We start from the raw sequence: 23,584 nt of genomic DNA on the forward strand, positions 1-23,584 counted from the left end.
TTATGCATTATCATTATCATTATCATCATTATCATGATTATTATTATCATTATTATGCATTATCATTATCATTATCATCATTATCATTATTATTATTATCATTATCATTATTATTATTATCATTATCATTATCATTATCATTATCATTATCATTATTTATTATTATTATTATTATTATTATTATTATTATTATTTATCATTATCATTTATTATTAATATTTATCATTATTATATGTTTTGCCTAAATATAAATTTTTTTTCTACCAGAGACTTTTTGCTACATATATCAAATGTGTGATTTTTTTCCTTCAAATATGTGACTTTTTTCGTCTGACGTTTTCCGGGGTCCCCTTTTTCAAATTCCTGGATTCGTACCTGCCTCATCGGAAAACCTTTTAGTGAAAAAATAATGACACATTAATCGTCTGTCGAGGAAGTAAATCGTGTGACGGAATTGTAATCTCAACTGAAACTCGAAGTTGTTTCCCCTGATTTGACGTGGCTATGGTGGTCGCCATTTTAGGCGATAAGCAGTCGATACCGGCTTTTAATCCAAGAATATCTTCGTAATTAAAGGCCATCGTGATAAAATTCAAGCATCAATATGTTAACAAGGATGATATCACTACTCCTGATTACGCTTAATTGTTTTAATGGAGTCATAGGGGATGAACATAATCATATGGTAAGATAACCCCAAATCTGTCAAACTTGGTTTGTTGACGTTTACTCAAAAACAAGATAAAATGTCAAACGACATTGAAATGTTACGAAATTGTTACTACGATTAAAACGATAATAATGAACGAGTCACTTTGAAGAAATATGAATAGAGGAACGATCATGTTGTAAAAAAATTACATTTTGATGACGACTGTGTCTGTAGCATTGGATGTTGCAAAACATTCAGAGTCTGTCAGTACAAATTATGCTCAGCCCTTGATAATGTCTTTGGTCTGCTTTTATTTAATTGGTACTGGACTATTTTAATATAACCCTAAAACCAACTCTTACCAATACAAAAATCTAAAACCTAAGCCTTAACTAAAACAAACTGAGTGATGCATGAGGTTTTGGCCACACTACCACTTCAGCCACAGTTGATATAAATATTGTATGGGGAGCGATTTAAAATTGTGTTTACAAACAGACTAGCTGTTGAACCATAGCTCATAGGTCTTTATGATATATTTTGACAATCAGAAGATCATAGAGCTTCAGATTATTCCTATTTTATAGTGTGAATCGCGACCCAGGTTCAATCCCACTTATTTAAAAAAAATCATTGTTTATCGCCTGTGTATAGCCTGCCAATGTATACAGTTCGTTTTTTTCTATATGAGGTATCTATTTATGTTTGATCATTCACTTCCTTGAGTGCTTGACACTGTTATCCAGCTATTTCCTTTTGTACAAGTCTCTGCCTATTTCGTTTAACCATTTTTAATTTCATGTTAGCGTTATTTAAAACAAGAAAAAAATGATAGGACCATCAGATTCTTGAGAGGACCAGTAATAGTCTGATTTCTGTTAGTCCTTGGTTTGACAGAAAAAAATTGAAAGTTTTGCTGATTGTGAAATTTAATAAATCTAATATTTAAGAAAACGTGCTTTCAATCAATTTGTATCATCATTTGTTTATGTTTCCATCTCATGATGACTTTCACATTCATGCATTTTCCAGTGCAATGCTTATGTTTTCATGTCATAGTTATGAGTTGATCGTTCAATGATGTCATTTACAACAATTGACCTTGGCTAACTCCATTCTTAAAAATTGTGTTTGGAACAACTCAAACAAAAATCATGACATTGCCGATCAGCTGACATGTACAATATATTTGTATTTTACCACAGATGTGTACTCAAAGTGTTTGAAGAATGTCATATTAGAAATTAAGAGTGCAAATACATGTTACATGTACATTTACAATGACTGACTTTTGAAAAGATTTTATTGAATATATACATGATATACGTGAGCAACTCTCGCATAAATGCCACTTCTGATCTCAGTGTCATTCAAAAAACAACTACAATGTAGTTGCAAATTTATTTGTAACGTCAAGCACTTGAACAATGCATATTAATGTTCTATTGGAATTTGAATATGGCTTTGTTTTCTTAAGCAAAAAAAAAGAGAAACATCATATTAGAGTTAGTAATATTAACCTGTCATTTTAATAAGAACAGAATTTATAGACTTCACTGAAAATGCAAATTGAACATGTTGAATGTTGTATAGTTTATTTTGATACATGAACATGATAAAAAGATACATGTACATGTAGTAAAATAATAGTTTTATTAATTGACCAATTCCTTTTTGTCTAAAACTTTATTTACTTTTAATGAGAAGCCAATCAATTGTTCTGTATGGCTATAATTTTAATGACTGACACAATTTTCAGTATGACGAAAGTGAAGAGGTTGTATTATGGATGAATACAGTTGGCCCATACCACAATAGACAAGAGACATACTCATATTTCTCCTTACCATTTTGTGCTGGTACGAAAGAGAGTATTGGTCACTACCATGAAACACTGGGTGAAGCTTTGCAAGGTACAGAATTGGAATTCAGTGGACTGGACATAGACTTTAAAGGTATATTAAATTTCAGACTGCTAGAAAAGTTCTTTATTGCATGTTATTTTGGGCCGTCTTTTCATTATAATCGACAGACTGCAAATAAAAAAATGATGTATTTTTGTCTATCAGGGGGAAACAAAATTTAATTAGAGATTAATGCCAGTCATAACTATCCACCAGACCAGATTAACGCAGTGATAACTATCCACCAGACCAAAGGACAAAGATGTAATTAACTAGAAGTCATCATACAGTCTACAACATTAACCCTTTCGCCGAGGAATCCCAGTTTACCGGGATTCACGCTTCAGACAGCTGACGACTAGTCCCGGTTTACTGAGATCAAAATACCTCTTTTATATTTCCCGCTGAAAATCATTGCAAACACAAGTTATCTTTCTTTGTTTAATACCTGTATGAAAGTGTAAATATGGCGCTTCTGTTTGTTGAAAACCGTGTCAAAATCAGATGAAATTTACGGTTTTACTGGAATTTGATATAAGGGAACATTTTTTTGGAAAGAATTTGGAAGATTTGAAGCCAGACTTGTATACTTTTTTGACATAAAATGCCGTTTTATGTACAAAAACACTTGGAATGGACATTGTTCAGTGTAAGGAATTTGTTCAACCTCGTTAAAATTTTCAAACTTTTGCCGTTTTGGGTTACAAAATTACAATTTTGGGTCATATAGTCGAATTTCGTGTATTTCATCTATTTTAATGCCGAAAATTTGCAAATTTTGATTTTTTTCTGACAAAATATTTATTAAAACATTTAACAACTCTGTGTCCATGGTGTAAGTTATTAAAATAAAGACAAAAATAACTACAGACAATTTGTTATTGATATTTAATATGAAGATCACCCACTTGTGTCACAATAGCCAGGGAAGCCATCATCTCAGAGTAGCTTCTGTCAGGGCAGCTATCGGTGAAAGGGTTAAACAAAACCAAATTATACACCTTATAGTGGACATATTATTTTAACTGTGTTAGTTACACAAAGAACATGTCTTAAATTTTGTTGAAATCATTATCCAAAATGTCAAAATTAGCAACATATGAAGTTTGTCCACCTGTCTTCCAAGTTATAAGGACTATGGATGCTTACATTTATAACAGAATCTTAAAAGGCATTAGTCAAGCAGATTGTTAATTGATCATATTATAATTACTTTCAATATATTTTGTACACTAAGCACACTGTGTTTGATTGAGAGTACAAGTTGTTGTTCAGTTTACCTTAGGATACATTGTAAGTGTGCTAAGAGGTAACCACATGTCAGCTCAGCCTCACTGCTGGGTATTGAAGATGAAAGAAATAAGTTAAACCTTTAATTTTCAGGTGACGTAACAAGAGTAAAGTACTGTCAAGTAGAATTGTCCGAAGAGAAGTATCAAGCATTTGTATATGCAGTCAAAAATCATTACTGGTACCAGATGTACATTGATGATTTACCTATATGGGGTATGTATAGAAGATGTATTAAAATTTTAGAATGCATGTAAACATATTATTGATAATCTGAGATTGCTCTGATGTCTGTCTCCCTTTTTTTTGGGGGGGGGGGGGGGGGGGGGCTTTGAGCAGTAAGTTTGTCTGAAAACCATATTATATTCTCCATGCATCAGTTGTTTTTATCGACGAACATTTACCTTTTATTGACAAATTGTCACAACTTTTTATACGACCGCAAACAAATTTTTGTGGTCGTATATTGGTATGACGTTGGCGTCGTCGTCGTCCGGCGTCGTCCGAAGACACATTGGTTTTCGCACTCTAACTTTAGTTTAAGTAAATGGATCTTTATGAAATTTTACCACAAGGTTCAATACCACAAAAGGAAGGTTGGGATTGATTTTGGGGGTTATGGTAATAACAGTAAAGGAATTGGGGGCCAAAAAGGGGCCAAAAATAAGCATTTTTGTAACTTCCAGACATAACTTGTGTGTTAGTGTATGGATCTCTCTGACATTGTACCACAAGGTTCCATATCACTAAAGGAATGCTGGGATTGATTTTGGGGGTAATTGCCTCCAAATTTTAGGAATTAGGGGCCAAAAAAAGGGGCAAAAAACAAGAATTTTTCTAGTTTCATGACAATAACTTGTGTGTAAGTGTATGGATCTTTCTGAAATTGTACTACAAGGTTCCATATCACAAAGGGAAAGCTGGGTTTTGAGTTTGGGGGTAATTGCCCTAAACTTTTAGGAATTTGGGGCCAAAAAGGGGCCAAAAAACACATTTTTTTCTAGTTTCCAGACAATAACTTGTGTTCAAGTGTATGGATCTCTCTGAAATTGTACTGCAAGGTACCATACCACAAAGGGAAGGCTGGGATTGAGTTTGGGGGTGATGAATCATAATGGGGGTTCAAAAAATTTTGGGGGGGGGGATTTATTTTTTTTTCATTTTTTTTCTTTTTTTCCTTTTTTGTTTCTTTTAAAATTTTCCATTTTAAGTTGGTTATTTCTGATTTATATTTAAAATCAAATAATAATGATATGGTAGGAGATACACACCAAACAGGATGTGTAAATTATTATATAATAAGTATTGTGCAATAGCAAGAAATTTTCAATTGCACAGTATTGCACAATAGCAAGAAATCTTCAATTGCACAGTATTGCGCAATAGCAAGAAATCTTCAATTGCACAGTATTGCGCAATAGCAAGAAATATCCAATAGCACAATATTGCGCAATAGCAAGAAATTGTCAATTGTACAGTATTGCGCAATAGCAAGAAATATTTAATAGCACAGGATTGTGCAAAAGAAGATACTTCCTATAAATTGCTTATTTCTTGACCAATTTCAATGGGGTTTTATTCTTGATTTCATGGGGTTCTTTAATATGCTGAATCTAACCATGTATTTAGTTTTTGGATTTTGGGCCCCGTTTTTAAATTGGTCCACATTGAGGTCCAAAGGGTCCAAAATTAAACTTTGTTTGATTTCATCAAAAATTGAATTATTGGGGTTCTTTGATATGCCGAATCTAACTGTGTATTTAGATTCTTAAATTTTGGTTCCGTTTTCAAATTGGTCTACATTAAGGTCCAAAGGGTCCAAAATTAAACTTAGTTTGATTTTAACAAAAATTGAATTCTTAGGGTTCTTTGATATGCTGAATCTAAACATGTATTTAGATTTTTGATTATGGGCCCAGTTTTCAAGTTGGTCCAAATCGGGGTCCAAAATTAAACTTTGTTTGATTTCAACAAAAATTGAATATGTGGGGTTCTTTGATATGCTGAATCTAACCATGTATTTAGATTTTTGATTTTTGGGCCCCGTTATCAACTTTGACCACATTGAGGTCAAAAGGGTCCAAAATTAAACTTTGTTTGATTTCATCAAAAATTGAATTATTGGGGTTCTTTGATATGCTGAATCTAACCGTGTATTTAGATTCTTAATTTTTGGTTTCGTTTTCAAATTGGTCTACATTAAGGTCCAAAGGGTCCAAAATTAAACTTAGTTTGATTTTAACAAAAATTGAATTCTTAGGGTTCTTTGATATGCTGAATCTAAACATGTATTTAGATTTTTGATTATGGGCCCAGTTTTCAAGTTGGTCCAAATCGGGGTCCAAAATTAAACTTTGTTTGATTTCAACAAAAATTGAATATATGGGGTTCTTTGATATGCTGAATCTAACCATGTATTTAGATTTTTGATTTTTGGGCCCCGTTATCAACTTTGACCACATTGAGGTCAAAAGGGTCCAAAATTAAACTTTGTTTGATTTCATCAAAAATTGAATTCTTGGGGTTCTTTGATATGCTGAATCTAACCATGTATTTAGATTTTGGATATTGGACCATAATAGGTGAATGTCCAATTTAAAATTTTTAAGTTCTTAGACCACATTCAATCTGTGTTAGAAACCTATGCTGTGTCAAATATTTAATCACAATCCAAATCCAAAGCTGTATCAAGCTTGAATGTTGTGTCCATACCTACACATATATTAAGGAATATTTTCTTTTTAATGCAAATGCAGCAAATATTGACATTCTTGGTAATTAAGCCTCATGATTACAAAGTCAGTGGGGACTGGGGAGATGGTACTTGATCAGATAGGTTAAATGATAGCAAAATTGAGGCCTTCAAAATGATAAAAGTGTTTTTATAAAATAAAATGATATATGATATGCAGTGTACATGTACCAGCATAGTTTAAACTGGTATTCTGAGAGATTGATGATAGGAACAAAGGCTTATATAACTTTAGAATTCTTTATACAGGTATTGTGGGTGAGATAGATGAAAAAGGTGATGGCTACTATCTCTGGACCACCAAAAAGTTTGATATTGGTTACAATGACAAGCAGATTGTAGATGTTAACCTGACCAGTGAAGAAAAGGTCAAATTGGAACCTGGTGCGGTTATATCATTCAAATATGAGGTAGGTGTAATGAGGATACAAACACAAATATTGATTCTTTAGGTAGGTGTACAGTGGATACACATCAAAATATTATTTAATTATGCAGTCAGTATAACCAGATAACAGGATACACATCAAAATACCATTCAGTTATAAGGTTGGTGATACACAACAAATTGTCACCCAGTTATTAGGTTTGCATTAAAAAGATACAAAACAAAAATATTGCTGTATGGGGTCAATGTGAAGAGGATGCATGCCAAAGTATCATTTAGTTATGAGGGTATTTAAAAGAGGAAACAAGCCAAATATCATTCAGTTGTGAGGTAAGTGTACATACATAGAAGATACATGACAACATGTCATTACCTGTATGTTGGCAGATATATGTAACAAGGATACACTTGCACATATCTCTCAACTATTAGGTAGTTGAGGATTCTCAACATAAATTTTCCTAGCTACAAGTAATGATAAAAGGATTTTAAAAAAACCTTGAAGTATGTGAAAGGAGGACTTAAAAAAGAAAAATATCATGAAACGTTTATTATCAAGGCTGCAAAAATAAGATAAGTGTAGGATACAAAACATCATTACAGACGGAAGCTTGGTTGATGTGTTATTCAAGAACAAATTGGAACAAAACATATCATACGTTACATGATAAGTGTTAGATGGAATATTATTCAGTTACAACTTACAATATAGGTTTTTATGCTGATATTAAAGAAACAAATTTACAACAATTATTTGATACTTTTGAAGATTCTACTGTATAGTTGTAATGATAATGTTTGAAATTATTTCTTTCAGGTGAAATGGTCGCCATCAAGTATAAAATATGAGAAAAGATTTGATAAATATTTGGATCCAAACTTCTTCCAACATAGGGTAAATATAAAAAAAAAATCTTATGGACTTCTGTATTGAGTTATGAATTTTCAACATATCATAAGCAAGACAAGGGAAGCAACTTTATTTATTCCTGTTTATATTTTACCTTAGGCTGAGGTAACAGAAGTTACATAATGGTATGTTCGATAGTCAAGATGTCAATCGAAACCATTTCAAATAAATTTTGGCTGTCAATAATTGTAAATTTGTTTGTTAGAAGTAAAAAAGGAAGAGTTGTGAAATGAAAGGGTTGGATGTTAATCAAGAAGGTGGGCCTATGTTCTGCAAAAGTGGTCAAGCTGGAACACTGTTTATATAAATGATAAATTTTTCTGAAATACCCCTGCTGTGGTGTCAAAATAACTTAATTTTTTTCATAGCAATCTTACAGTTGACTTTCGTCACTTTAATTACATTTATTATAATTATTGTATTTTCTTGTACAAAATAGCTGTTTTATACTGCTTTTATATTATAGACAGTGGTATTATTGTAATATACTGGTCAATAGAAAATGCCATTACAGTCTCAACAGTCAACCATCAATAATGAAGTATTACTATGTTGTACATTATTTTCAAGATAACTTTTAATGACTGTTTATAATCTTTATAATTTCAGATTCACTGGTTCAGTATCTTTAATTCATTTATGATGGTTATATTCTTGGTTGGTCTGGTGAGCATGATTTTGATGAGGACATTGAGGAAAGATTATGCCAGATATAGCAAAGAAGATGACCTAGACGACATGGTTAGTGTCAAAACCACAATGTGTTGTCAGTCGTATCTCACAATGTACATTTTTCTTATATTCTTCATAAAATTCAGTAATGATACATAAAAAGGAAACTCGGGAATAAACAAAAATACAGCACAATACGACAGAACACTCCTGACTCCTCCAAAATGTGGTGGGTCTGTGATAGGAACAAAAATTACAAGAAACTCTTCAAGATAAATTAATTTCACAACATCACAAAAATGTAACATTACTACTTTTTTGTAACGCATACATGTAATATATTTTTTAATGTACTTTATTTTATTTTTTTGTGCATGGTACTCGCAAAAATATGAAACATGATAATCATTTATAGAAGACTGAACATTACAACAATATGACACTGTTAAAAAATTAATACCAGTACTAAAAAAAATCAAATATTTTGAAAGTAAGAGCGATTTTGGTTATATAAATGAATCTCAATATTTATCACTTATATCAGTAATTACCTTTCCATGAAAAATCCCACATTTCAACCATTAAAAAAATTTATGATCAATTGTAGGAGAAGGACTTAGGAGATGAGTATGGTTGGAAACAGGTACATGGAGATGTATTCAGACCAACATCATCATCCATGTTGTTTTCAGCATTAGTTGGGTCTGGTTATCATATTGCAGTTGTCTCCCTTTGTGTGATTATTTTTGCTATACTTGGAGATTTATATACAGAGTAAGTAGATTTGACATGGTTGATAAACACTGATACCAGCTATTAGGGGACAGTTATATACAGAATAAGTAGACTTGACATGGTTGATAAACACTGATATTCTCACCAGCTATTAGGGGACAGTCAATTTGGATATGTTGCCCAATAGAAAAATAAAGGATATGGGGTATTTATCCATGACACAAAATCAGTACATGCACATAAAAAAAAAACGCAAAAAGCAAAGGAAGAGCACTTTTTTTGCTGTTCTTCATATCAAAGTCACTAGTTTCTATTTTGGTTTAAAAGTTTCTTTGTAAGATTTGCAAATGTAAAGATAAATAAAAAAATGTTATATCTTTTTTTTTAAATACGCATCTCAGGACTAACTGGGTCATAATAATAAGGTTACTTGGACTTCTCCTGTCAAGCAAGAAGACTCATCCTTACAGAAATTAGTTCAGTTGTCATAAATATATAAATGCTTAGCGACTCTTAGTTGGATTGTGAATATTTAATCAGATATCTGTTTGAAAACTCTTTCAACATCTGGTTTTCATTTTTTACAGCACTGGGTCGATACCTCTGCTGGTGGACTATCAGTCCCAGAGGGTACCATCAGCTCAGTAGTCAGTACTTCGGTACTGACATGATTTATAACAAACTTTTTAAAAATTTTCCGTTAATAAATTTTGAAATTATTAGAATCCAAGGTTTCAACTCCCTCAGGCAAAGTTGACCTTAGATGGATTTGGCTATTTTTTTTAAGTCCTTTTTGGTTATATAGCTCTTCAACTGTTTATGTTCTTATACATCCTTGGCTTTCAAATATTCGGCTTTGAGCGTTCCTGATGAAAATAAATCCAGAAAAGCGCTTCAGACCCATGAAATTTATAACGTGTTGTTTTCATTTTTTTTAGGAAAGCCTCAAGTTCTACCCTAAATTATCAGACAAATAAGATTGGTGACCCCTATTTTTCTTAATAGTTTCTGAAAATGGACTTAATTTTAATTAGCATCCAAAAATAACATCAATTTCTGCAGACAAGTTTTTTCCCCCTATGTAATAAATTTTGATATATAGTTGAATAATGACTGTTTTTCCCCATGAGAAGTTTGCAGGTATGGAACTATATATTTCAAATTGTATTTTGAATATCTGTTGTTTACAAATTTAATTTCTATCTGCCTTCAGAAATTCACATTCACTGTAACCATCTCCAGGAACATTTTAACATTTTTAAAAATCTTGCTTGATGTAGACAATTCAAAGATTTGTAAATAGGCTCTACATGATGAGATGCTTAATGAAAGTATATCAGCATCTGAAATATCTGCATTATTAAAATGTTTCTTTACTAAGAGAACATTAGTGTTCTTTGCTGTCTTAAATCCTTTGTTGAAAAAAGTATCTATTGCTACCAAAATAAAAAATGTACAGTAGTGACTATTTAATAGACAAATATTTCAATTAGAATAGTATGAATTTAGATATGAATATTTTCTATATTTTATAATGACATCATTTCTGTTATTCTTAAGAAGGAAATTATATCTACAAGTATTTTCCAGTATATTTTTAGGCATTAAATCATTGTCATTAAAAAAAAAAAATAAGTAAAATTCTTAATTTGTTTTCAGGAGAGGCTCCTTATTAAGTACTGCCATATTTGTGTATGCTGCAACCTCACCAGTGAATGGATACTTTGGTGGTAGTCTGTATGCTAAGATGGGAGGTAAATAATTATACCAAGGGAAGCAATGCCTCAATACAAATTTGATCATTGGTGCTATTATCTGTGCAATCCTATAAATATAAGCAGATGCTTCTCTAGTTTTACAGTAATCAACATTAGTATTTGTGATAATACTTCAATGTGTAATTCAAAGAGATTTTAGTGATGGCCCTTTTGATTTGCATAACTTTTGAGTTCAATAAAAACAGAGGAAAGATTACTTAGTTAAAAAATGACTGAATACTTATGTATTGTCTTACAAAGCTTTCTTTAGCTTTAAATGAACTGAACAGAGCTCATAAATTTAAACCTCAGTTATCAACTAATCTCATTTCTGAAACTATAGTTTGGGTAAAAACAAAACTGCATTGATATAATTATTGAAACATATATTTGTTTTTAGGGAAAGTATGGATAAGACAGATGCTATTAAGTGCCTCCCTGATGCCAGCTTGTGTTTGTGGGACAGCATTCTTTATCAATTTTATAGCCATATATTATCATGCCTCAAGAGCCATACCTTTTGGTACAATGGTAAGTATCTTGTGTTGTATGTACATGTTTTGGAAAAAAAATCTGTCCACATTTTGCTAGGTAGTTTAATTTGTATGGTATTAGAATTCACCAGTAGGTGACAAGCAGGAAATCTGTACAATTTGAATACTTCGATTATTTGTGGGATACTTATTTAGATGTTTTTTTGTGGGATATGAGTGAACAATGAATTTAAATATTTAAAAAAACTTACAAATTTCTTGTTGGCATGTTTGCAGAATCTGTGAAAGCAACACAATCATGTAACAACGAATATGCAAATGTTTTTATATAGATTATGAATGAAAAATTGTAGTAAGTTGTTATTCAACCAAAGTCAGTCATTGTGTATTAAAATCACTGAAAAATGACACAAAGGGAGACAATTCAATAGTATCAGATGATATTGTGTAAAATTTAAAATGCATATGTTATTTAAACAGTAAAAGCAGATAGATGTGGGTGTTAAAGTTTATCAGGTTGCTATTATGTGTAAATATATATGAATTACATGACCACTAATGTGTGAAATATTTGTTATAGGTTGCAGTAACATGTATATGTATATTTGTGATATTACCATTAACATTAGTTGGAACAGTTCTTGGGAGAAATTTGGCAGGCCAGCCTAATTATCCTTGTAGGATTAATGCAGTACCAAGACCTATTCCTGAAAAGAAGTGGTAAGAATATAATTACTGCATTAAATATCCAGAAAATCTCTTAACATGTCATAATACATATAACATCTGCTTTTATTATCTATATATTATTATACAACCGCAAAAAAATTTTGAGGTCGTATATTGGTATGACGTTGGCGTCGTCGTCCGAATACACAATGGTTTTCGCACTCTAACTTTAGTTTAAGTGAATGGATCTCTATGAAATTTTACCATAAGGTTCAATACCACAATAGGAAGGTGGGGATTGATTTTGGGGGTTATGGTACCAACAGTTAAGGAATTAGGGGCCAAAAAGGGGCCGAAAATAAGCATTTTTGTAACTTCCAGACATAACTTGTGTGTTAGCATATGGATCTCTTTGACATTGTACCACAAGATTCCATATCACAAAGGGTCAATGCTGGGATTGATTTTGGGGTTAATTGCCTCAAAATTTTAGGAATAAGGGGCCAAAAGGGGGCAAAAAACAAGCATTTTTCTAGTTTCATGACAATAACTTGTGTGTAAGTGTATGGATCTTTCTGAAATTTTGCTACAAGGTTCCATTTCACAAAGGGAAAGCTGGAATTGAGTGTTGTGGTAATTGCCCAAAACGTTTAGTAATAAGGGGCCTAAAAAGGGGTTTAAAATAAGCATTTTTTAGTTTCTAGACAATTACTTGTGTTCAAGTGTATGGATCTCTCTAAAATTGTATTACAAGGTACCATACCACAAAGGCAAGGCTGTTATTGAGCTTGGTTTGGGGGGAAAGGGGGGTGGGGGTGATGAATCATAAGGGGGGCGGGGGTCAAAAAAGGGGTAATTTTTTTTTTTCCTTTTTTTTTTGTTTAAAATTTACATTTTAAGTTAGTTATTTTTTATCACGAAGAGAAAGTAGGAATTGAGTTTTGGGGTTAATTGCTCAAACATTTATGAATAAGGGGCCAAATATTGGTCAAAAATAAGGATTTTTTTAGTTTGCAACAAAAACTTGTGTTCAAGTGTATGGATCTCTGTGAAATTGTATTGCAATGTACCATACCACAAATTGAAGGTTGTGATTGAGGTGGGGGATGATGAATCAAAAGGGGGTTGAAAAAATGTGTGGGAGGTAGGATTTTTTTTTTTCCTTTTTTTTTCTTTAAAATTTTCCATTTAAAGATGGTTGTTTCAGATTTATATATGAAAGAAAATAATAATGATACGGTTATATATCATGAGGAATTGAAATTGAAAATTATGTATATTGGAAATTTAAGTTACATTGGAAAGTAATAATTGGCTTTGGGGGGGGGGGGGGGGGGGTGGTGGTTATGGCTCTAATGTTTAAGGAATAAGGGGAAAAAAGGTTAAAAAACAAGGGTTTCCATTTAAATAGACAAATAATTGAGTAAAGAACATTATTTAAAAGCAGTGTAAGGTTGGTAATTCAAACTCATTTAAATATCTCATCTACACTGCTTTTAAATTATGTAAATTGGAAATTTGCCAATAACTTTATTGTTAATAAATGCATTGGAAATTTGCCAACAATTTTAGTGTAATAAACTTCATTGGAAATTTGCCAATATAAAATTTTGCTGATGAAGGTTTTTTGTTTACCTTTAGCCTTGACTATGAAGTCATTTTCTATTTTTATAGCCTTATGATGTAGTTGAATTATTTAATACTTTTATGATGTGTTTAAATGGGGTTTTATCATGTTTATGGTTGCAAATTTATTGTTTTAGTATAATAAACTCCATTTAAAATTTGTCAATAAAAAAAATTTTTGTTTATTTTTAGCTATGATTATGATGTCATTTTCTATTTTACTTTTATGGTTGCAAAGAAATTTTTATTTTTAGATATTACTGTTAAATGATGCTGATTAAGGTTTTTGCTATGTTTAGCCATGACTAAGATGTCATTTTCTATTTTAATATCTGTTATAATGTATTTAAATGGGCTTTTATGGTTACAAAGGAATTTTATTTTTAGATATTACTATAAAATGTTGCTGATGCTGATTAAGGATTTTGTTTATTTTTAGCCATGACTATGATGTCATTTTCTATTTTAATACCTTTATGATGTAATTTCCATTTTTAGATATTACTGTTAAATGATGCTGATTAAGGGTTTTTTGCTATGTTTAGCCATGACTATGATGTCATTTTCTATTTTAATATCTTCATGATGTATTTAAATAGGCTTTTATGGTTACAAAGGAATTTTATTTTTAGATATTACTTTAAATGTTGCTGATTAAGGATTTTTTTTATTTTAAGCCATGACTATGATGTCACTTTCTATTTTAATACCTTTATGATGTATTTTAATGGTCTCCCATGTATTTAGATTTTTGATTATTTATACATGTTACCAAATTGGTCCACATTGAACAAAAACGGTCCAAATTTCAACTTTATTACATTACATCAAACATTGAATTCTACATATTCTTTGATATATTGAAATTAACAAACAATTTAGTTTATGGATATTCCACCATAATAGGTAAATTAAATTTTTTCCAGTTCTTACACCACATTCATCCTGTGTCAGAAACCTATGCTGTGTCAAATATTTAATGACAATCCAAAGTCATAGCTGTATCAAGCTTGAATTTTGTGTCCATACTTGCCCCAACTGTTCAGGGTTCGACCTCTGCGGTCGTATCAAGCTGCGCCCCAGCGAAGCATTTTATTTTGTCTTTAAAAACTTACCAAAAGGCTTTGCTTAGTCCATTCAGTCTAATTTTCTAGATTTGTACTAAGATTTTTAATTTTGGATATTGAAATTTACAAGTTGAAAGTAATTAAACATTATGTTCAAAGAACTAAGTTATTTTAGGTTGTTTTGACTAAAAATTGTGATTATAGACTGTAAATGCAGAAATTAATGCAAAAAAATGGACAAAAATATAAGATAAAGTATTGTGTGATTTCTGAAAAATCTGCATACATATATAGGCATCAGATATCAGAATGCGTGTTCTTCTTATTGCTATACTCACCTAGTCGCACTTATAAAAACCTTGCAATGATTCTGAATTAGCAGTATCAGGTTCATGGAGCTTTAGAAATATTAGTTCCTGATTTTAGCATTAGGGATTTCATGGTTAACATATGTTGTGATTATATTTCAGGTTTATGGAGCCAACAGTAATTACTGTATTAGGAGGAATTTTACCATTTGGCTCAATTTTCATTGAAATGTAAGTTATTTATCCTCACTTCTAGAATAAATATTTCAAGTAAAGTCTATTGATTTTTTTATCATATACTGATAAAAGCAAAATGATCATAAATTTATAAAACATTTGAGTGAAATATTTTTGATACCTGTGTCACAAATTGGAGAGGACATAAAGTTTTTCTCATGATATAACATGTGCATGGTTTTATTTTCAGGTACTTTATTTTTACATCATTCTGGGCCTACAAGATATATTATGTATATGGTTTTATGTTGCTGGTCTTCCTGATTCTAATGGTGGTTACTGTGTGTGTTACAATTGTTTGTACCTATTTCTTACTTAATGCTGAAGATTACAGATGGTAAGCAATATAGTTTTATATGTTCATGAAATGGGCAGGGGCATAGAAATGTCCGTTTGGGTTAATACCACTATGGTTCTGAAATACATGTTTGAAATCATCTTTCTAAATTAATTTTTTCTAGATTTTTTTCTAAAATATCATAAAGGAACATATGGTTTCCTGAAAATTTGTATTTGATTACATTGAAAAGGAGCATACGATTTACCACAAATCTATCTGATTACCAAATGATTGACGACAAGTAGAATGAACATGCAAAATCTTCTGGGTAAAAACCAATAACCTTTGTGAGGTCATCAGGTATAGCACCTGCCTCATATTGAAGTGAAGTTAAAATAAAATGATGTGCTTTTTGAATGGAAAAGAATTATGTTAAAATACAAGGAAATTACTATTACATATTTCGGGTGTACAACAACATTAGATTGTTGTCAATAACAACATATGATGACATAACAGTCCCATGGAAATAGCAAAGTTATCATACATTTCATTTCGATACAATTTTTCAATATCCTTTAAAAGGAATACAGAATTTTTATTTTGTTTAGAATAAATGGCTATTATGGAGTGTAAAAATGCAAAAGCAGTTACTGCTGGAATTAGAAGCTGAACAAAAACAAAAACTGAATTGTTTGATATAAAGTCATTGATTAATATTTCTTTAGATATTTGTGGGTTAAATATTTAAGATTGCATTAGTTTGCTAGGATGAAAAGCACACGAGTTTAAATATGCAAAGTTCCCTTTTTTGGAAAAGATTGAATTTTACTAAAAAATAAAAAAAAAGGAGCCCAAATTGTGCTACAACTATTCTGAATTCAAATTTATGTTTATTGAAAGTTAAATAATTATTTTTCAGGCAGTGGACAAGCTTCCTTGCCGCAGCATCAACAGCAGGATATGTGTATCTCTATTCATTTTATTACTTTTTCTTTAAAACAAAGTAAGTAAAGTAAATTTATTTTTTACTTGTAGAATTTTGAGAATGGAAAACTATATGTACATTATAATTAAGTTTGTTTAAAAAATAAATAGATAAGATCTAAACATTAGGTTGTAGTTGATCATCTTGAGGTAAACTAGATAAATATATTCATTTTGCTATGAAACAACTACAGTTTCTTTATCTATTTTTATTGATTAGTGTTCGGTAAGTGTAATTACTTTAATTCTTTGCTTATGATTATTGAGTTGAGAGTATAAATTTGTCTTTTTTTCCAGAACACGTCAAGTTTTGGGACTTTTCTAGTTTGTGTTCTTGCAGACATTCTTTTCATAGTTTTCCGTTCTCACACATTCTCTGTGCTTGGTAATTACTGTAAAGGGAGATTATCGGGGTATTGTCTGTGCTTGGTAATTACTGTAAAGGGAGATAATCGGTGTATTTTCTCTGTGCTTGGTAATTACTGTAAAGGGAGATTATCGGGGTATTGTCTGTGCTTGGTAATTACTGTAAAGGGAGATTATCGGGGTATTGTCTGTGCTTGGTAATTACTGTAAAGGGAGATAATCGGTGTATTTTCTCTGTGCTTGGTAATTACTGTAAAGGGAGATTATCGGGGTATTGTCTCTGTGCTTGGTAATTGCTATATAGGGAGATTATCTGGGTATTTATGAGACTTGAGAACACTTGTATTAAAGTTGTATTGTTGATTTGTATGGAATAATGATATTTAATACTGGGAAATAACCATATCCAGACAAATAAAACAGCCTAATCAAGAAAATTTCATGTTGAAAAGCAGTTAGTCAAAATTGTTAATTAAAAAGTCAAAATGTTTAAAAGAGGTTGACAAATTATATATGGTATCCGATGGAAGTCCTGACACAAATAATGTCATAACACAAGTGTAATTATTAATATAGTTTTACTCTTAAGGAAGATTTTGTAATGCTGATCAAAATGAATTAGATTGTGTATGAGCATTATTATAGCTACTAATTAATTGTTTTATTATTTTTTTAGAATGTATGGATTGTTTCAAACAACCTTTTATTTTGGGTATATGGCCCTATTCAGTATGGCCTTAGGCATTATGTGTGGTAAGTTTTTAATATTTATTTCTGTCAAATGTAATATATTTACAGGGTTTAAGCTAGGATTTTTAGGGCTTTAGTCACTTTTGCGCGAGATGAAAATCAACATTATTTTTGGGTAACAGCAAGGGACCAAGGATGTATGTATATTACTAACTATAATACATCTTTGTCAGACTTTGAAGGACTAAGGCATAAATTTACTAGGCAGTAATTGCATGACTTGACTGATTTGTCACTTAAATATGAAGATTAGGATATAAGATCTGAAAATCTAGTTCAAAATTAGTTTCAGGGGACATTCCTGATGAACAAAAGTTAGGTTCCTTTTTTAAAACAAGAAATCACAGTAAACATGAACTTGTTGAACTTCGTAAGACTTTATTACACTGCATAATCATTATCCTTATAAGACATTAAAATCGATATTTTGAATTAATTTCTATAAAGTTGGAACCAAGGATTTGTACAAATTCACATGGAACGATTCCAATAACTGTAAGATGTAAATTAATCAAGAATTGATCACGTTTACTTTCGATTTTCAAATGAATGTAAACGGGAAGTGACAAGTAGACAATAAATTCAGAATGAATCCGGATTCATCTACGGATTGGTTCGTGTTTAAAAAAGACAGGAAATTATCATTTTCTTATTTCAATTTGCTAAGTAAGAACTATATTTGTCTCTCTCATTTATTTTGGCACTAAATTTATTTCGAAAACGTATTTTACGTTTTAGTGTCTATAAATTCATAGGAATACTTTCACGCATGCGCAGTATATCGTAAAGGAAGCACCTGTTTGACTCCAGGTTGATGATGATGGAAGTTTTTAACCTGAAAACATTTCTGAACGTTTTGAATAAAGTTCTATCTTTTTAATCGAAATTGAACGTTTTATATCAAAGATGACGAAAATACGATCATTTGACGAAACTACGACAAACGAACTGCAAATTATGATCGTTTTAGAAATATTGAAATTAAAAAGCGAACTGTCCGGGGGAAAACAATTTTGTTCAAATGACGAAACTAAGACAAGCGAACTGCAAATTGTGGTCGTTGGCCTTGAAAAATATTGAAATTAAAATGCAGACTGACTAATTTTACTGGGGAAAATAAATTACCGGATTAGTGACCCATCCGATGCCGATGGCGAAAAGCGGATTAGCTGTAATCACAACTTTATAACACCTGTTGTAAATGTTAATTAGCTGAGGGTCATAAACTTGTCAGAAACATGTAGACTTATAGTATTTTCATGCGAAAATATTTTTACACTTTCCAAATTTAAGTGACGAAATTGATTTGAAATACTTTCGTCATTTTGAAAACAGTTTCGTAAATTAAGAAAATGACGAGCGCTAGCAAAATCACTGATTTATATATACAGTACCAATAATATGGATCTCATATACAGTAACAATTAAAATAAATATGTGAAACTTGTTAGTTTTTGTTGTTAACACAAGCAGCATGTAGACAAAAATTGTTGCATAAGAAACAACAAGATAATATTATAAACATGGGAATTTGATCTCTTTGTATAATATGTATTATGTGTTTTGAAAAAAATGAAATAAATGTAAAAAAAAAAGTTCATTTGACCTGTTGCAAATTATTAAGTGGTATGCACATTTTTATTATTCAGGTACTTTTGGGTATATAGGAACAAGTGTATTTGTGAGGAAAATATATTCCACTGTGAAAATAGACTAAGTAATGAGGAGATGCTACAGCTGAGAAGGCATAATGGCTGTGATGTGAGGGACTATCTATATATACCATGTAATGGGATAACAGAAAGTGCTGGTCCAGATATTCTTATTTATGTTATTTATGAATTACTACAACAGCACCATATCAAACCAAAACGTCATGACACTAAGTAGTACAGGGTGCTTAACTGAATTTTATATTAAATAGACATGGTAGTATTTATGACCTTAAAGCATTGATACATCACAGTTTGAAGATCTGAATATCATTTTTGGTCCCCAGCATTTTACACTGTTTTGACATTGATTGAAAGATAACAACATTATATTAAACTAATTTGAATTATGAAAATTGAAGTTAAATCTTTTCTGAAAAATGTAATTCAAATTACGAATAAAAAAATTCCAATTTGACCATGAAATCGTTAATGTGAAGATGCATTAGATTAGGGATTTCTCCTGCTTATTCAAGCACCATTTAATGCTTTCTTTATAATTAAAAAGAAATATTTGTATTGAGATGTAGTTTTATTGAGTAGTACAAAAATGATGGAAGACATATTCTAGTCCTTTTGAGTTGAATAGAAAAAAAACATGGGTTAGAAAATAAAAATTAATTTGTTTGTATGTTCATATCACTTCATTACAATGTATTGCTGAAAACAAATGCTAACATTCTTATTGTTGTAAGAGTTAATGAAAGATGATTAATTAGTTTTTCTATATTTGAATGTTTTGAAAGGATGTTTAGAATTATTATTAAATAAAGTCATAAAATGTTTCATTTATTATGATGTTCCAAGTGTAGTGAGGTTTCATAGTGAGTATAAAATCATGTTGCTTTTTAAATCCAGAATTATTGATACTTTTCTATTATTGTTAAAGCATTTATTGTTACTGAGAAAAAATAATCTGAAGTTGTGATTGTATCTTGTTAGCAGACAAATTTGTAATGTGACATTTTTATTACATATAATTTATCCTGTAGTAATATGTTCTGTCATATTGTATGTTGATTTTGCCAGTTTTGGCAGAGTGCATTATGATATACTTCTGTCTGTCCAAACACACTTTGTACAATACTTCTAATGGGCTCTGACATGTTTTTTAAGATTATTCCACTAAATTCAGAAAGTTCTTCAGATTTTGAGTATTGTTTAGGAGTTACAGCACTGTAAATGAAAATGTGATGAAGGAGGGAACTGTTAATTTGTACTAAAGGTTTGATTTCATGGATTTTCATACAATTTAATGACCAATGGAAGACAGTTCCAGTTACAGTCTTGAAAAATATCTGGATTGTTGTTTTTGAGTCATGGGACTTTTAATTATAAAAAAGGGGAGGGAATTTTACACTTCAAGCAAACTCTTTAGTATCATTATGGGCCTTTTTTGAAATAAATCCAATTAAAAGTAATCCATTCTTTAGTTTGATGATGTTTTGATTTATCTCTGAAGCAACTGGACTTATTTCCTGTTAATGAAACAGTTACAACAGGTGTATCATGTGCTGTAGTTGTTATTTATAATTAGTACACCATTTCATACATTAAATTACTCCCCTTGAATCATCATTAACATTCCAGTAATATGTTATAGATATTGTTTTGGTGTCAGATATGTATTGATTGTGCTTCTGTGGGTTAAATCAAATCTTTTTTTTGTGACAATATCATTTTAATTTTATTGTTGATTGTTATGACTGGTTGTTGAATGTGAGATTTGTTCATATCACTGATTTGCATCTACAAATATTTTGTTGAATGGTAGGTAGTGTGAGATTTTGTGACACAGTGTTAACATATTGAAAATAGAGATTGCTTTAACTGAAAAATGCAAGTTTACTTAAATATTCATAGTTTTTTTTTTTTTTTCATTTCATAAACAAGACTGTATAAGATTGCAAATAATGATTATTTTCATGATGAGAAAAAAATAGAAATTATATCAGTTGCACATGTCTGAAAGTTGTAAAGACTAGCAACTATTGCTGGAAAAATAAAACTGCAGCAATCAGTGATAATAAACAAACTGTGTTTTCACTCTAAGTATGTACATTGTTGTTTGTTTTGATTCATCAGACTTGATATATTATCTATGTATTATATCTGTAAATAAGAATAAAATATTTAATAATAGTATGTTATCTTATGCATTTATAAGCTCACCTCGCCCAAATGTTTTATCAAGTTGTTTTCATCACATAGCTTCTGTTGTCCAGCATCCTTCCAGAATTCTTCAGCAACTGCTTAATTTGTTTTTATCACACACATTTTTCACTTGTTAGGACTATTTGGTATGTGGGATCCTTGTAAGCTCTCAATGTCTCTCAGACAGGTTTCATCTGCCCCTGAACTGATTTCATGGACCAGTGATCAAGGTTAAGTTTCAATGGTCAAGTCCATATCTGAGTAACTATAAGCAGTAGGTCAACTGTATTTGGTTTATGGAATAATTTTTAGATGTACATAATCTGTATTACATGGTACAACTGACCATGACTTCATTTTCAAGATTCATTGGTCAATGTTAAGTATTCGTGGTTGGGTCTGTTTTCAGAATCTATAAGCAATAGGTCAATTTAATTTGTGTTGGAAATAATTGTATGCTGTGCATGGCCATATGTCAAGAATCATCTGACGACCACATTATCTTGGTAAGGTCCATATCTCAGATACTATAAGCAATAGGTCAACTATATTTGGTATATGGAAAAATACTCATCAAGGATATCAGTCTTACAATTTTGTATGCCAGACAAACAGGTCTTCAAAAGACTCAACGTGAAGCTTGATTAAAAATGGTGAAAAGGCAAAACAAAGTATTGAAGGCCAAAAATTCTGCAAGGTTTGGCTAGCCATAAAACCAGGTTCAACCAAACGTTTTTAGGCAGTTAAGCTGCCTTATGCGAGCACCCTAGATTTGTGTTCTACCCAATAAATGCTGAAATACGTGCCATTGTTATTATCTAGCTGACTATTATGTTATTTATAACTAATTGGACATTTTTTTAATACTTTTTTTTCTGGAATACAAAAAATATGACCAGAAAAACCTTAAATGATCGTCGAACTACCCAAAACTTTTGAAGTTGCACATAGGAAGTAGTGCTCAATAGAAATCCGTACGTAGTTTATTACCCCCTGTGCTTTTGGCTACGATATCAAAGAACAATTGTATGAAATATTTCATTGCCGAAAATCGGTAATTACAAGTCTTTTATATTTCCCAAAAGGCAAAATGCGCAGAAATATTGTTCATGTACAACAAATCTCTATGATAGAGGAAATAAAGTTATATAAGTTGGCGGTAATTTTTAACTTATCTTGCCAAATAAGGATGTTGTTATTTTATGAATGAAACCAGAGACATATAATACAAGAGATTCGCAACTCTAGTAGAGTCTATATAACAGCCAATGAAATGACGTGGCCACCGGAAAGCCGATTAATCCGATGGATTTATGGGTAAAAAACCGCTATTGTTGTGAAAAAGGTTCTATGCCTCACGATTTTTCTAATGGATAATGCCGATACCTTTCACAGCTAAAGCATGCAAGTATATTTAAAAGTTGCAAAAAACTAATTATAATTTGTTATTGATAAAATGTGTTCTAATGATGAGATTAATCAAATACAAACAAAGTTAAAACTCTACCCATTTTACTTCACCTATTGCCGTAGAAACCATTTGATCTCCCAATTTTTTTCTTAAAACTTTGAAATATGCTAATAATATATAATTTTATGGGGCAATAACAGTTATTTCTAAAAATATCAACAAAGGTGACTATTATTTTGTTATTAATACACAAAGCCAGCTATGCTAATTTTATCAATCTGTTTCGTCAAAACTAGAAATTTACAAATAAATATGTCATATTATAGGAATATATATTACTCACAATTTTTTTTTTTTTTTATTAAACTGGCTAAATACTGAAATTGTTCATGGACAAATTTCCTTAAATCAGTCCTTCATTTTTGTGCACTATGAAATTTATAGCCTGCATTTTGTTAGACAA

General features: G+C 30.8%; 1 protein-coding gene across 1 annotated transcript; it reads left to right on the forward strand.

Moving 5' to 3' along the window:
* Positions 1-484: 484 nt before the first annotated feature.
* LOC127708271 (transmembrane 9 superfamily member 3-like) lies at positions 485-21,701 on the forward strand. The gene is made up of 15 exons (XM_052213116.1): positions 485-685; positions 2,412-2,607; positions 3,940-4,062; positions 6,848-7,008; positions 7,804-7,881; positions 8,506-8,637; positions 9,176-9,342; positions 10,963-11,057; positions 11,461-11,591; positions 12,135-12,274; positions 15,387-15,455; positions 15,652-15,798; positions 16,664-16,747; positions 17,771-17,847; positions 19,494-21,701. The coding sequence occupies exons 1-15, from the start codon at positions 605-607 to the stop codon at positions 19,559-19,561; spliced, it is 1,749 nt and encodes a 582-aa protein (XP_052069076.1). The 5' UTR covers positions 485-604; the 3' UTR covers positions 19,562-21,701.
* Positions 21,702-23,584: the final 1,883 nt, after the last annotated feature.

The sequence above is a fragment of the Mytilus californianus genome, unplaced genomic scaffold (genome assembly GCF_021869535.1).
Source record: "Mytilus californianus isolate M0D057914Y unplaced genomic scaffold, xbMytCali1.0.p SCAF_7, whole genome shotgun sequence".
Taxonomy (NCBI): Eukaryota; Metazoa; Mollusca; class Bivalvia; order Mytilida; family Mytilidae; genus Mytilus; species Mytilus californianus.

Excerpts from the sequence above, each read along its gene's own strand:
- LOC127708271 (XM_052213116.1), top strand. The coding sequence starts at position 605 with ATGTTAACAAGGATGATATCACTACTCCTGATTACGCTTAATTGTTTT. Across the intron at positions 7,882-8,505 it reads CAAACTTCTTCCAACATAGG|ATTCACTGGTTCAGTATCTT; the intron begins GTAAATATAAAA and ends TTATAATTTCAG. Across the intron at positions 16,748-17,770 it reads TACTTTTTCTTTAAAACAAA|AATGTATGGATTGTTTCAAA; the intron begins GTAAGTAAAGTA and ends TTATTTTTTTAG.